This window comes from Pieris brassicae, chromosome 10 (assembly GCF_905147105.1).
Source record: "Pieris brassicae chromosome 10, ilPieBrab1.1, whole genome shotgun sequence".
Taxonomy (NCBI): Eukaryota; Metazoa; Arthropoda; class Insecta; order Lepidoptera; family Pieridae; genus Pieris; species Pieris brassicae.
Window position 1 is genome coordinate 14,892,685 of NC_059674.1, and position 14,781 is coordinate 14,907,465.

Here is a 14,781-nt window from a genome sequence, read left to right on the forward strand (position 1 = left end):
CATTATTTTAACATTAACTAAAGTACACTTTAATATTGTTTGCGTAATTTTGATATGTGTTAGGTGACTGTTTGATGCAATTAGACTACAAGTACAATATTTTTATGAATAAAGGAGATAGTTTCTAATACCACTACAAATATTATCGTTATTATGCTACGATTTATAAGATCGATTGTGTTGAGATGCCATTACTTAAATTGCGATACACATCTAAAGAAAATTCAGTACTGTTTTAAACAAATAAATACTATACCTATTCTACAGACAACAGAGTGCCAAAGAATTACCAATGTCTCACCTCGATCTTCAAATTCAACTAAGACATTAAAATAAACTCATAAAAAGATACATTTATTAAGAGAAAAACAAAACAACATTTTTTTAACAAAACTAATCAATGTCATCGACGGCAATGGGACTGAAATTCTCCGCGCGTTCCTTGCGAAGAGATCTCAAAAGGCTTTCAACACAAAATTCATCTTCATTGGGTTTTAAAGTAGAGTTAGATTCTGAAAATCATTTTATCATTTCAAGTACCAACAAATATAACTCTTATATACGCGTCATTTAATTTGTTGAATATACTTTATTTTTTACATATTAAGTATAAATCTATACGTTAATGACGTAACAGTGTTGTCATCATAAAAAAGGTTATTACTGTTACTCAAATCAAAAGTTGAGAATTTTTTGATCTCTACATAATATAGACCTTGTTTTAAGTACAGTTTTTTAACGCGCATTTATCGCATGGCGATATGAGGGACAGTCTCGCTCATAAAGAGTGCTGTGACACACTGGAAACACCGACACATGTATTAAATAAATTTTATTGTTAAGTTACTACTATTAAAGTTAAAAGAGGTATGTCTTACAATATATTAGCAACGCGAAGTACAGTTGAGATAAAAAATGGGTACAGCCCACGATACGCATATGTTTTTGTTTAGATATATATCTACCCAAAGTCACGAATTCTGATCCAAATTTCATTCAAGGAAAGAGAACTTATAGAAAACAAATTTAAATAAGATTTAAAAAAAACCTCTGTACAGTTCAAATCGGGAAGCACTGGATTTTTCGCATGATATTTTTGAAATTTTACAACTGGCAGCACTTTTAGTTTTTGTCTCACTTCCATTTCCATTTAACGTTACCGTGGGGCAACCACTGTCAAACAGGTATTGGGTTATATATATACTAACTACCTTATATCCGCAGGTCGTCTACTTGAACATTAATCATTTAATTTGTCGTCAAAGTTCTTAATATGTTTAATCTTTCAATACAAACAAAAATTTACCTAGAATCCATATCATTGGCTTTTTCATCGATATCCGATTCATGTTTAAAGAGAACATCACTATCATCAATAACTTGCAACACATCCTCCTCAGTTTCTATAGAAACGCTATTCTCCTCGATTGTATCCAAAAAATCGTTAACTTTGATATAACTTTTATCGATAATTGGGCAGGGTATAAATTCAAAATGTTTGTCGATATCAGAAATTATTTCATCAACTTTGTCGATAATATCATATATTATATCGTTTATGAACCCGTAGGACTCTTCCATTTGCCTCATTTCCTGCCCTTCATATTCGCATGTAATAGTACCATTTTTAGTTGTCATTATTATAACTTGTCTTGATGCAAATGGCTTAAAACCTGCTAGAATTTTAATTGTAAAATAAAAAATAATTGTTTAAATAATTTAACTTCTACTGCGATAACTGAATAAAAGTTTTACCTACTATAACTGATTGACATTATGATTATCATTACAGTGATTTAACTTAAGAACTTTGTAATAAATATTAGCGCAAGTCAATGAGTAGAGCAAATCTCGGCAAAGGACTTGCAAGCCTTGCCAGCTGTCAGTTGTCAGTGGGCGGCGATATCGCTAACATCAGCTGAGCCTCTTACCCGTTTGTAAGAAAAAACAAATATAGCACAAATTTAAAGCAAAATTAATATAGGTACTGTAAGTATAATATTGGCTACTTCATTTTATATATCCTTTTAGTAAATCATGTTAGACTTAAATTACTTATTAGCCCATTATTAAGTTAAGGCTAGATCTTCAAGGATGTGACATTTAAGAGACAATTCACCTAAAAAGTTCTTGATTGTCAAGTTAGTTTAACTGTCAGTTAAAACAATGTGCGTTTGAAATTTAGTTGAATTCGGTTCAATATTCGGTTGTCTTATCCTCAATTAAAAAGTCGGGGGCGTTCATCTAGTATCTAATTATTTTTAAAAGAGATTTAATACGCATAAATATAATATTAACCAAAAACATCCTTATTGTATGTAACATTCTCCCGACTAGGGTTGCGCATGCACATTTTTGATCGTTTTGTTCTCGATATTGACCTTTCTGGTGAATGTCTACGAGAACAGAGGTGGCAACCCTGAGCCACCAAGTACTCCTCTTGGGGCTAAGTAAACAGAACAGTTTATTTATTTAAAATTCAACGAGAAAATAGATAACCTTACTACAAAAAATAGTTTTATCACTAAATACAAATTTTCGTCGTTTTTTTCGACACATATTTTATAAAACCGTTGGTAGCTAACATATGTAAAAAGTTTATATATTTTATTATTATTACGTATTTAAGTATGGAAATGTTTATTAAATTTTTCGTAACAAATAAGTTCTCAATACGGTACCGTTAATGCTAACACGTTGTGCCCATGTCATCCAAATCATTTTCATTATATAATAAAAAATTACAAAATGACGATATACATTTCACAGAACATTATTTTTATAAACATTGTGTAACATTATTAAACACCAAACAATCCACGAAAATAATGTTGCCATATATAACTTCTCTAAGGAATACGGTTAGTTAAACAAATTCACACACCCGTAAAGTCATCTGTGTTAAATCGGTCATCCGTAATAAATGTCTAAGGAGACAGCTAGTTACAGGTTTTATAAGTAAGGCCGCTTTAGGACCTACAGCCGATAACAGGGCCCTTATATGTCCATACACAAGTGCATCAATGGGTGTGGCTCTGGGGAGATGAGGAATATAGGAACAAATTGGGTTTTTAAGGATTAAAATAGTCTTGCAGTTGCTGGATTTCAAAAAACAATTCACACATTCTAATTACTTTACATAACGCAGAACACTGGACACTTAAACTTGTTACTGAGATATCATTAGGAAGTAATTAAAGCAAGGTCCTAAGCAGTCTAAATTTTGAAATAATAGGATTAATCATATTTGATATAAAAAACAAACTTACGTTCCAAAGAAATAGTCCTTATCCCCAAGACGTTGACTGAGTGAGTTGCAGCATTGCTCTACCTGAAAATTATTTAAAAAATCTATACTTATGCATTAGAAATAATTGTATCAATCAGGAAGTATATTTATTCTAGCTTTATAAATAAATTAAAAATTATTAATTTCAATTCATTTGTTTATTTTTTTTATGATATGGTAAATTTTTTTTTTTTCAAGTAATATCTTAAAAAACATAAGCTGGCAGAGTGGAACTCTGTATACATTTAGTGTGTATTTCATTATATATATATGACTTTAATTTCATATAACAACCATTAATCTGGCAAATAATATGTGTGGCAACCTCCAAATATACTAATAACACGTTGAATTGATTGATGTTAAAATAAACTCTTACATCAGCCAACACCTGTTCCAACGTCTTGTCATACCAATGCAATGCTTTTAATCGCTTAATAACAGCATTACGTTTGGACCGAGTTTGGATCCAACCAAGTGGCCAAGGGTAAACTGATGAGTTACGAATCCGAGTCACTGTGTTGTATGTGTCCTGGTCCACCCATGATATGTATAACTGGAATCGTCAAGGACAGTATTTTTACAAACAGAACATAGCAAATACATGAAGACACTTGCATGAGGAATAGATATTTATCAATGCATGTATAAGAAAATAACAACGAAATCTTACCTACTTTGAACAACATTTTACTCACAGTGCAACATATTTATTTAAAGTAAGTGAAACACATTCGAGACAGAAGGCTGTGAAGTATAAAAACCTCTTGTCCATACTGCAGAGGAATAATATATATTGCCCAGTAGGCGATATTTTTTATAGAATAGAGAATAAAACATAGAAATCTCTTATTGATTGTTGTAATCATACCTCAGCATTAACCAAGACATTAGTTATCAGACTCATGTAGGCCCTCATTTCAGCTCTCTCTTCTGTGCTAAGTTTGCTGCATAATGAAACACCCTTGTTTGCTGCAAACTGGACTATTGGCTCCAACTCTGATACAACAAAAGCTCCACATTTAATGAATGGCACCCGACCAGATGGAGACATGAATTCTGCATTCCATCGCATTTCTACTTCAAAAGGGAGGTTACACATCTGAAAGTACCAAAAATATTACTAAGGTGATAAAGAGAATACAAAAAAACACAATTGCATCTATATGAAAGAACTTTGTCACCTTTAAAAATGCTTGAACAGCTAAGCAACTAGCATTATCAGGTAACAATATTTGCTCAACTTCATATGGCTGGAACAACTTCACATTATCTGGCCAAGGTTCTTGTGCTGAAATTGGTACAGTACACACAATAATAATATTAACTTAACTTGATAGAACATTAAATACATGACACACATTTCAATCATAATATTAATGACGTCCAAACATATAAAAAAAATATCTGTAAATGTGGCTTTGGAATATATTGAATGTGAATTTTAATGAGAAACAAACATAGAAGAAACAAAACATGCAATATTTTAGTAGCAAAAGGTATAAACCATGTTACCACAATAAACCACAACTTATTTACAGATAAAATAATATTGTAATTGCTGACTCACATTGCATGTCATAAATTAAAAAAAAAAATTATGATGGTAATTGCCAATTAGATACCTATTTTACTCTAGTGTGGCTTCTATAAACATATAAATAATGTTAAACTTTCAATATTTTATTATAGTAGATAAAAATAAATCTTTCTCTGATAGCTAAGGAATGTGCCTGAATAAGAAAGCACAAGTACAAGTACTCAAGTCATATTTGAGTTTTAAGCCACATTTTAAAAAAAATATATATTAATATTAGTAAAAAAATATAAAACCGTAGAATTTATAAATTCAGGTAAACAACTATACCGAAAACGAATTGGTCTATAGGCATTCTGCTTGGTTTTGTAGACGTAAAAACGTAATATAAGTCTATAAGGGTGCTAAAAAGTGGAGCAGATCATAGCTAAAATTAAATAAACGTGTCAAATAATATATAAATATGTGAAAACAAAAATTATGTAATCTAAAGGCATGGCGAATTTAAAAAACTTACCGCTTAATGATGTAATTATTGAATCTTTTAAAGACATTTCAGGCATTGTGATTTAATTTACTAGATTAAATCTTTCATAAAATGTATAATATTAAAGCATTTCAAAACAAAATCGACAAATATCCGATGTAGCTTAATCACAAAATTCAAACTTCTTAAGACTTTGACAATTATAAATGTGTGTCCATAGACTAAATAAGAAATGAGCCAAAGAAAGATTACTAAAACCCAGGATTCCAGTAAACCATGGTTATTTAAAGTAAACAGTTCTAAAATTGTCACTTCTATCATTTTCAGAATGCGTTTACGCGTCATCATTTAGCAAGGTGAGGTTTGTGAGGATGGAGAAGATATTGATGACCTCGACAATATATTCTTTTGTTGTTCCCAATATGACCGCACCTCCTTACTGTATTCCTTGCAATTACTACATGTTCCGTTTCCGACTAAAATCTCCTGCCTTTTGCTTTATCCTTTATTGTATTATCTTCTTTCATAACCAATAATAATATTAAGATGTAATATGCTTATGTCCATATTTCGTTTTTAACTAGCTTATCCCTTTGTTTCCTTTTGATATGTTTGTTTATTTTTTCTCGTGTGTATTTTTCCTACCTGTTACTTGAAACTGGCATAAAGTTACAACTATTGCCATAAAAATAAAAATTATACATCACTAAAAAAGATTGTGTTCCTAATCTTTTATACAGCGCTGAAACATGGACTCTGCGAGCATCCTAAAGGAGAACGATAGATTCCCTTGAAATATGAAGTGGGTAATCAGGATTCCTTGGCCAACGAAAAGTACGAATTTATCAATTAACAGAGAACTACCGGCACAACTACAAGTGACAACCCGTTTTTCTAGAGTTACCATTCATCCATCCATCCATAATCATTAGCTTCTTTAAAGATTTAGCACCCAGTGGTCCAGATAACTTATGAAGCTTTTGATGACCGTGAAGTGGAGAGTGGCTTTTTCCAAGTCCGTTGTCTTTGTTTTTACCTCCCTCGGTCACTCTCGGCAACGCACTCGCGTGCTTTCATTGCATTGTGACTCTGCTATGGGCTGTCGCGGCGGTATGACTTAACATCAGGAGCCTCCTGTTGTATTGATTTTGTGAAAGTTTGAAAAATGTGTCCTTTTAAAAAAATAACACAACAAATTTGAAGAGTAGTAGTAGAAGTAGATTCGTATAGTGATAAAATTGTGCATCCCACACATTTTGAATAAAAAATATCCTACTTAAAGTAAAACTTACCCATTTGAATTAATTTAGTTATGTTGTCACCAACACACGCTACATTTTTATTAAGCAGATTTATTCCAAAAGCAAACTCTTCATCGTCAAAATCAAATGGCCTATCCAGTGGTTCCGATTGTTTTGCATCCGTAGCAATGTTTGATTTGGAATGTATTAATTCATTATATTTGTTAAAGATCGCTTCGCCAACTTTACTTGGTGGCGACGACGACCTTGGTGTAGCTATTGGAGAATCGTAAACCCATTCATTTGATAAAGATGATTTCAGTTTTGGCTCTTTTACTTCCTTATCCCACATATTATATACACTCATAATTTTGAGAAAATTTCGAAAAAGATATTAACGAAATTAATATATATAATTCACATAATCATTTGCCAAATAAAACGAGTAATACAAAAAAAATAATAATATTTAGAATATTCTATCAAGATTCTATCAGACTATAGAGTTATTGCCATTATCCTAAAACGTCTAAAAATAAACAAAAAGGATATTCTTCTTTAAAGAAATTTTACAAAATTAAATCGACTCATAGTCTGTTTTTTTTCTGGGTTTTCACGCAGCCGGCAGCACTGTGCATTCTTTGTATAATAACGCTGTTATTGTAGTTTCTACGCTTTAAAAAAATAAAAATGTCTTTCTAGTCTGTGGAGGTTTGATGTTTCATGTTTGTGCTGATATTGAATTCAATTTTTTGGTAATTTCTTTATTAGTTTTATTTGATACACAAATTTAAATAGGTGACTGTTCAAAGATTATATTTTATTTATTTTCTAGATTATTAAATCTTAAAATGGCAGATGTTTTGGACATCGAAAATTCCGAAGAATTTGAGGTCGATGAAGATGGTGAACGTTAGTATTAATAGTATATTTAATTGTGTAACTCAGTTAAGAATAATTTGTAATAAGTTATAAATTGTATTTACCTAGTTTAGCTTAATCATTAATGTAACCAATAAGGTATAATACTAAATGAAAGTATAGGTTATGTTTGGATTACCATTGTAATGATTGTTACTAATTTCAGTGTATAACCAATCGGCATTTTGTAGATAGATCACGGATTTAATTTATATCACTTTCTTGAAAGTAAAGTATTGTTCGTGCATTTAATCGTAAACGCTTCAATTCTTGAATAGTATTTTTTTACTGTAGCAGTGCTTACATTTCTTATTGAATTATTAAATGAATATTTGTTTTATTTTTTAGAGGGAATTGCAAGGTTAAAGGAGAAAGCAAGAAAACGTAAGGGTCGTGGGTTTGGTTCAGAAACTGGCGGAGGTACTGAGAGGGGTAATCGCGGAAGGTACAAAATAATTATATATTTTGTTATACTCTAGCGCAACAAATGAAGGCCATGTGACTTAGTTTCTACCTATGCTGCACAGGGATATGTTAATTTGTCACCTGAAGTACAGCATTTTTGTAATTACTTTGCCGGTTTTATTTGTAGATATGACAGCTTAGCACCCGAAGGTGATGGCAATACACCTGGCCCTCAGAGATCTGTTGAGGGATGGATTCTATTTGTGAGCAATGTCCATGAGGAAGCACAAGAAGAGGACATTCAGGTATATTATAAAATTGATTTATTTTTACCATGAGGTATTATTAACATTATTAGTACCAATACCCGTTGCAGTGATTACAATCATACTGTGTCAAATTCTCACCTTAAATCAATTATTTTTTAAGTAGATTCCGTTAGCTAAAAATATATTCAATTAATGCACTATCATTAATTTATACCTGTTATTACATGTACATTTCATTTAAAAGGGTTTAGTAATTCAGTATTTCTGAAACATTCTATGGTTGGGAAAGAGCATAATTTTTTTTGGTAATAATTTTATCAATTGACCAATCTTTAAGTATCATATTTGAAATATAGGTACTGAAAAGTGTGAGTTATGCAGTCACCATGATATTTGGTTGTAACTGGAAATGTTTATTCATATGTAGTCATATATTATGGCTATGTAGTATTTTATATAACAGCCCTTGCCAACATTTACATGAAAGGGTTCCCAAATGAAACATATTGCATGCATAATACATGTTTTCATATATTTAATTAAATATAAGTTCTTTATATAGTGGTGTTTTCTCTTTACAGAATCAGTTTTCAGAATTCGGAGACATAAAGAATATACATTTGAATTTAGATAGACGGACTGGCTTTCTCAAAGGATATGCTCTTGTTGAATATGAAACTTATAAGCAAGCGGCTGTGAGTATTTTACGTTTTCTAATAGCAGTGTTATATATTAGCTAACAAACCTTATGAATTTTTTTATGAAAGGAACCAGCATAGCAAGTGACTAATCAACAAATGATAAGTGTTTTAAGTTGGAACCGTTTAAAAATTATTAATGAAAACTTACTCATACTTATGTATATAAGGGCCAAATATATTTGCTTTAACTTAAAAATCTTAGTGTATATAATAAATAAATGGAGAGTTTTTTTGAGTGGTTTATTTTTTTCAGAGTGCCCGTGAAGCCCTAGATGGTACAGATATCCTTGGCCAGACAATTTCTGTTGACTGGTGCTTTGTAAAAGGACCTACAAAGGGGCATAAAAAACGACGATAGTTTTAATTTTAAACATGCTTGAGCAATTGAGTGGACTTACTTAAACAAATAGAAGTTGTCTTTTGCTAAAGATAAAAATAAATTATATCTGTCTCAAGTTTATTATTATGCATTGATTTTAAGCTAAAGTAAAAATCTACACCCGTTTTCTTTTTCTAGTGGTGTGACATACCATATTATGCTAGAAGACGTAATGTAATTAAATTACAGTTTATTGTAAATTTAATGTTGTTTTAAAAAGTACATCTAATTTTCCACTAAGAATTTCAGTATTTTCATTTAGTCCACAAAAATGTGTTTATTTATCCAATGAATAATGATCAACAAGTGCACCATAGTACACTCTTGACATTAATTTCAGAATAACAAAACAATCACTTACACAGTGCAGTAATATACATATTAAGATCTTTTCTATTGTCAGTGTTTTATTTGGATACCCATACCTCCCTCCAAATTAGATAAAATGAGGAAGCATTGTAAATGCCCTGCATTATAAATTAAGTGTTAATTTGTTGTGAAGTAGAACAGCAACATAATTAAGAAATTAAATAATATTGATGTAATTGTATTAAGGTGTTATCTATTATTGATAATCTTACTAGTATAAACAAAAAAGATTATTACCAATAGTATTCATGACAGATTTATTTGTGTAGATAGATTTAAACAATAGAAATAACTTTTATTTTAATTTCTATACACATTTAATTTCAATAATTTTGTTCTCTATCCTTTAACAGGCAAATCCAGCCCTGTTATGGTTTTGTATGTACAGGATTTCTGAATATAGAAGAAATCTTTGCACAGCACATTTAAATAAAACAAATATTAGATCTTAACATATATTCAAGCTATAGAGCTAGCATTAGATGCAATACGGGGCCATAGATCTGCACACTCCTTTGCAACAGGACCAGTAATAGCAGAACCCTTCATTTCACCTTTGTTGTTTACTATAACACCTGCATTGTCTTCAAAATAAATGAACACACCATCACGCCTCCTGAATGGTTTCCGCTGCCGGATCACAACTGCTGGCATTACCTAAATATATCTTAGTTTTAGAGTATTGCTAACAAATATAGCATCAACTTCAAATGAATACTGGAGAAATTAAATGTACTGGCATAGCAAATAAGTGTCATCACTCAGTCACTCAAGGTGATATCATCATACTTCTTAGATAACTCTGTTATAGAATGAGAAAGATCATTGGTGTATCATCTATTTACACTTCTTCATGTTTCAGTACTGCTTATTCAAATAATTGCCAAGTACCCTTCATAATAATTTTGTTATTGTTTTGTGATGAGAAATTATATCTTAAATAAAAATAAAATTATTCACCTTTTTCCTTAGTTCTGGTTTACCCTTCTTGACTGTGGCTACAATCATATCACCTGAACCAGCAGCTGGTAATCTGTTAAGTCGTCCCTTGATACCTTGGACAGCAATGACATACAAGTTCTTTGCTCCTGAAAGAGTGAATAAAGACTATTTAATTATTAAATTTAACATACACAAATTAGTTAGATATCACATGTGTTTATAAATTTCACTAACATAATGAAAAAAAAGGGCTTCAAACATTCCACATTTTACACATGTATATTATAAAAATGTGCTTTAAAGTAAACTATGGAACTTCAGACACAGCCAAGGATAGCATCATTATATATCAAGACACATAAGTGTGTATATTGATCATCATTAGTTCCAAGTAACTCATTTTGGAGGTTATAACACGATTAAAACAAAATAATACCTGTGTTGTCTGCACAATTAATAACTGCACCCACTGGGAGACCCAGTGAGATGCGGAATTTCGCTCCCGCGGAACCTCCACGTCCTTAAAAAGAAAACACATAATTTACACCTTTCACGAAAAACAACACATGAAACCATTAACTATATAAAAATAAAATAAACATGCAATCGCATTAGATACACTATTAGCATTCGTTTCTACGCTTGTATTACACATTTTAATTAAATTCCACTAAGATTTAATAGGATTTTGTTATTTTCACGAACCTCTCTTAGACATTTTGTTGTGTCAATTTACAAAGAGGAAACTAAAAGAATGTCATATTGAAAGTTTTTATTGAATGTCAGTTTGACATTGCGTTCAGAAACCTAATTGTTGTCAATTGTCAATCAACTAAATTTAATGAATTTGAAGTGTGATTTTTGTAATTGATGTATTTATTTTGTATGATTTTTAAAATAAGAAAACTACACGATATTTTCTTAGAAATACTAAATGAAATTCTTAAAATAATAGTTTATAAATGAAACTTGTGGAGATTTAGAGAGAAATCAGAGATCTACGCTTGTTATAACTGCTATATTTTATGAATTTGAAGTGTGATTTTTGTAATTAATTTATTTATTTTGTAAGATTTTTTAAATAAGAAAACTACACGATATTTTCTTAGAAATACTAAATTAAATTCTTAAAAAAATAGTTTATAAATGAAACTGATGGAGATTCAAAGAGAAACCAGAGATCTACGTTTGTAATAACTGCACCAACTGTAATATTTCGATGTTATTCTATGCAATACGCAAGTTTGATGACCAAAAACTCATTATTAGAACTGAGATCGCTGTTGGTATTGGAAATCCACTGAATCTGACATCTGAAATCACACGGGCGCTATGCCCCTTATTTAGTATATACTATATATACTAAATAGGGGGCATAGAGACGCTAATAGCAAACGGCACTGATATTGTATTCAAGTCGCCGGATTAGATTTAAAAAAAATATAGGGCAACCTTATTTTAAAAACGGCTTGACCATTAACGCTCCTGTGTACACGATTTGACAATACTAAAACGTGACAAACACTTTTGAAACTTTACGATACCACGATAACAAAAAGTATTAAGCCGTATAACGGAAAGTTATTCAATCAAAAATTGTTTGTCATTTTAACTTTTTTGGTTTAAAAGAGCTTTTCATTGTGAATCCGAATTAAATTGTTTTTGAAGTAGTTTCGCATTTCGGTTGATATAACTAAAATTAGGTCTACATTAAGAATGGCTTTTATGGGAGATACACTATCACCAGCTCCTCTTTGGCATAATGGTCCAACTCCAGGAGCATTTTACAATTTTCCTGCGAATTCATCCAATTTGGGGCCTGCGTCCCGTCCACTTCAAGATTTCCGGGCTCAGTAAGTTTAAATTATTTTTTTTAACCATTTTGATTTTAATTAAGAATAGTATCAAACATTAACCTAAACTTGGGATACATTATTTTAGTTTTAAATATAGTTTGTAATTTGTAATATTAACTTTATTTAGGTTAAGACTACTTAAAATTATATCGGCTTATAATGTACCGAAATGTAAATAGGGTTAAATGTTTCTAATGATTAAGTTTGTTTGAACACTTTCAGCTCTGCAAGTCCAATAACTACAACAACATCTGTTATAGCTGTTAAGTTTGATAAAGGCTGTGTAATTGCAGCAGATACACTTGGTTCATATGGATCTCTAGCTAGATTCAGAGACTGTCCCCGTGTTATGAAAGTCAATGATCTTATTATGCTTGGATCTGGTGGTGATTATGCTGACTTTCAGTACTTGAGGGATATTATTGAACAGAAAATGTAAGTTTCTAAAAATATGACAACACCACATATTATTAATAAATTGAAGAGATATTGTAATACAAAAAATATAAGTTAAAAAATAAAATTGAAATAAATTAGATTTTAATTATTGGTGGAGTGTTCTTATAGATCTTAGAGAAATTGTAGAAGTATGTGTAAGATAAACTTACAATATTCTTAGTAGCCTCTAAGTAACCTGAAATCTTAATATGTTAACTTGGTGGGAAAAGTAATTTGTTGGTAATTTTTAGCATTGATGAACAGTGTCTTGGAGATGGACTTAACTTAAAACCGCGGTCTCTTCACTGTTGGCTAACAAGAGTGCTGTACAACAAGAGAAGCAAGATGGATCCATTGTGGAATAATTATGTTGTTGCTGGCATACAGGTAAATTTAAATGCCCAGTGAAATGGTCTGGGCTAGATTATTTATTTATTATATGTTATTCCTTATTTAGTCATCTGCTGATTGTATGCTTATGCAGGAGTGATCAAGTTGGATGTTATCTATAATAGGGTTCTCTCACATTTCTAGTATTATTTTAAGGAAAGAAGTTCTGAAAAGCTAGATAATTCGATATTTTGAACTGTTTATACCTGATAGATAGAAAAGTGTGCACTCTATTCAGAATTAACAAAGACCATATAGCATAATGATCAATGAAATATTTGTGTGCAGAAATATTATTTAATTAACAAAAGTCACCCACTATTCTTAATATTATTTCTGAACTACTTTTCAGGATGGTGAGCCTTTCCTTGGTGCAGTAGATAAGCTTGGAACTGCATATGAAGATGCAGCTATTGCCACTGGGCTTGGAGCATACATGGCAACACCCCTAATAAGGGACGCAACTGAAAAGGGGCCGCTGGATGAAGAGTCAGCCAAGTAAGTTCTCCTTATTGTTCCATCTCGAAGGCTACTTTTGAAGGTTGACAATCGTTATGGCGGTTTTGATTTTGGATGGTGTGCTTTTAAACAGCGATTTAGTCCTTTGTCCAAATCAAATGAGTGTACTTGTCATATACACTTATAAATAATGATATATTTTTGTACATGGAATACTCATCTATCATTTTTAACTAAAAACCCATCAAAGAAACTGCTAATAAAAAAACATGCTGTTAGTGTGTATTAAATATTGACTTGTTAAATGAGGTTCAGATATATTAATGCCTATCATGATCAGTATTAGAATATTTTTTAAACTATTTTGAATCCTATTACTGTATATTTTTTTATTTCTTGTTAGTGTATGAAAATTTTAATGGTGGGAATCTTTCTTTGTCTAACTCCAAAATGTGACTTGTACCAGGGACGGGCATTTTTTAAACTGCAATTTGGTTAGATCAATTTATTTTAAATAATGTTACAGGGCTTTGGTGCGCAAATGTATGGAAGTTCTGTTCTACCGAGACGCACGTTCGTTTCCCCGATACCAGCTAGGTGTGGTGACAGCTGCTGGAGTTACCATTGATGATACTGTAGAGCTTAAACACGACTGGTCATTGGCACACATGATTAAAATGAAGTAGATACCTGTCAAATAAATGTTTTTAATACAATTTCTTTATTCATCCTTAGGTTGTGTATCAGAATCACTATTCTGAATCATTTCTTTGTATGAGTAATTAAGACTTGCTAAAACCATGAATCAACGACAAAATTCAACCACAGAAGGCTGCTTTTCTATAATAATAATAAAAGAAAGGGACCTAAATGTCAAAACCCATATATAGTTGTAGTAGTTTAGTAGTGCACTAGGATCATCAGTTACTGTTACTATTTTGTTGAAGCAATAATTGCGGTTATTTATGGCACATAACTAGCCATTACCATAATGAAAATTTCAAGAACAAAATTCATTTTGATATTTCTGTTACTAGGATTTGGAAGAGAAAAATAAAACACTAATTTTAACTTTATTTATTTATAAATAATTCGTTG

General features: G+C 31.1%; 4 protein-coding genes across 9 annotated transcripts; 2 read left to right on the forward strand and 2 right to left on the reverse strand.

Moving 5' to 3' along the window:
* Nucleotides 1-341: 341 nt before the first annotated feature.
* LOC123715052 lies at nucleotides 342-6,999 on the reverse strand. 6 transcript variants are annotated; one of them, XM_045669850.1, is made up of 11 exons: nucleotides 5,344-5,476; nucleotides 5,157-5,253; nucleotides 4,474-4,580; nucleotides 4,161-4,391; nucleotides 3,669-3,845; nucleotides 3,270-3,331; nucleotides 2,885-3,035; nucleotides 2,299-2,446; nucleotides 1,307-1,676; nucleotides 1,049-1,173; nucleotides 342-512 (listed from the first exon to the last, which is right to left on the reverse strand). In XM_045669850.1, exons 2-11 carry the CDS (start codon nucleotides 5,179-5,181, stop codon nucleotides 394-396), a joined length of 1,515 nt encoding a protein of 504 aa, XP_045525806.1. In that variant the 5' UTR covers nucleotides 5,182-5,253; nucleotides 5,344-5,476; the 3' UTR covers nucleotides 342-393. The 6 variants fall into 6 exon arrangements, with proteins under 6 accessions (XP_045525806.1, XP_045525801.1, XP_045525800.1 ...); XM_045669845.1 differs by lacking the exons at nucleotides 5,157-5,253; nucleotides 5,344-5,476 and adding an exon at nucleotides 6,606-6,999 and having other exon boundaries at nucleotides 1,307-1,673; XM_045669844.1 differs by lacking the exons at nucleotides 5,157-5,253; nucleotides 5,344-5,476 and adding an exon at nucleotides 6,606-6,995.
* A 217-nt stretch (nucleotides 7,000-7,216) lies between these two features.
* Nucleotides 7,217-9,310, forward strand: LOC123715521 (RNA-binding protein 8A). Its single transcript, XM_045670565.1, has 6 exons — nucleotides 7,217-7,309; nucleotides 7,390-7,466; nucleotides 7,824-7,920; nucleotides 8,068-8,185; nucleotides 8,731-8,844; nucleotides 9,104-9,310. The coding sequence occupies exons 2-6, from the start codon at nucleotides 7,406-7,408 to the stop codon at nucleotides 9,206-9,208; spliced, it is 495 nt and encodes a 164-aa protein (XP_045526521.1). The 5' UTR covers nucleotides 7,217-7,309; nucleotides 7,390-7,405; the 3' UTR covers nucleotides 9,209-9,310.
* Nucleotides 9,311-10,039: 729 nt separating this feature from the next.
* Nucleotides 10,040-11,335, reverse strand: LOC123715522 (60S ribosomal protein L23). Its single transcript, XM_045670566.1, has 4 exons — nucleotides 11,246-11,335; nucleotides 10,977-11,060; nucleotides 10,559-10,686; nucleotides 10,040-10,255 (listed from the first exon to the last, which is right to left on the reverse strand). Exons 1-4 carry the CDS (start codon nucleotides 11,256-11,258, stop codon nucleotides 10,058-10,060), a joined length of 423 nt encoding a protein of 140 aa, XP_045526522.1. The 5' UTR covers nucleotides 11,259-11,335; the 3' UTR covers nucleotides 10,040-10,057.
* Nucleotides 11,336-12,058: 723 nt separating this feature from the next.
* LOC123715219 (proteasome subunit beta type-4) lies at nucleotides 12,059-14,417 on the forward strand. The gene is made up of 5 exons (XM_045670148.1): nucleotides 12,059-12,393; nucleotides 12,619-12,831; nucleotides 13,086-13,221; nucleotides 13,577-13,722; nucleotides 14,210-14,417. Exons 1-5 carry the CDS (start codon nucleotides 12,257-12,259, stop codon nucleotides 14,367-14,369), a joined length of 792 nt encoding a protein of 263 aa, XP_045526104.1. The 5' UTR covers nucleotides 12,059-12,256; the 3' UTR covers nucleotides 14,370-14,417.
* The last annotated feature ends 364 nt before the right edge of the window (nucleotides 14,418-14,781 follow it).

Coding starts and splice junctions, on each gene's coding strand:
- LOC123715052 (XM_045669844.1), bottom strand. CDS start 6,921: ATGAGTGTATATAATATGTGGGATAAGGAAGTAAAAGAGCCAAAACTG. Junction 4,392..4,473: donor CTGTTCAAGCATTTTTAAAG/GTGACAAAGTTC, acceptor TGGTACTTTCAG/ATGTGTAACCTCCCTTTTGA. Junction 2,447..2,884: donor TAACACAGATGACTTTACGG/GTGTGTGAATTT, acceptor CTGTTTACTTAG/CCCCAAGAGGAGTACTTGGT.
- LOC123715521 (XM_045670565.1), top strand. CDS start 7,406: ATGGCAGATGTTTTGGACATCGAAAATTCCGAAGAATTTGAGGTCGAT. Junction 7,467..7,823: donor GGTCGATGAAGATGGTGAAC/GTTAGTATTAAT, acceptor TTTATTTTTTAG/AGGGAATTGCAAGGTTAAAG. Junction 7,921..8,067: donor GAGAGGGGTAATCGCGGAAG/GTACAAAATAAT, acceptor TTTTATTTGTAG/ATATGACAGCTTAGCACCCG.
- LOC123715522 (XM_045670566.1), bottom strand. Junction 10,687..10,976: donor TAATTGTGCAGACAACACAG/GTATTATTTTGT, acceptor TCACTCTTTCAG/GAGCAAAGAACTTGTATGTC. Junction 10,256..10,558: donor AACCAGAACTAAGGAAAAAG/GTGAATAATTTT, acceptor AGATATATTTAG/GTAATGCCAGCAGTTGTGAT.
- LOC123715219 (XM_045670148.1), top strand. CDS start 12,257: ATGGCTTTTATGGGAGATACACTATCACCAGCTCCTCTTTGGCATAAT. Junction 13,222..13,576: donor ATGTTGTTGCTGGCATACAG/GTAAATTTAAAT, acceptor ACTACTTTTCAG/GATGGTGAGCCTTTCCTTGG. Junction 13,723..14,209: donor CTGGATGAAGAGTCAGCCAA/GTAAGTTCTCCT, acceptor ATAATGTTACAG/GGCTTTGGTGCGCAAATGTA.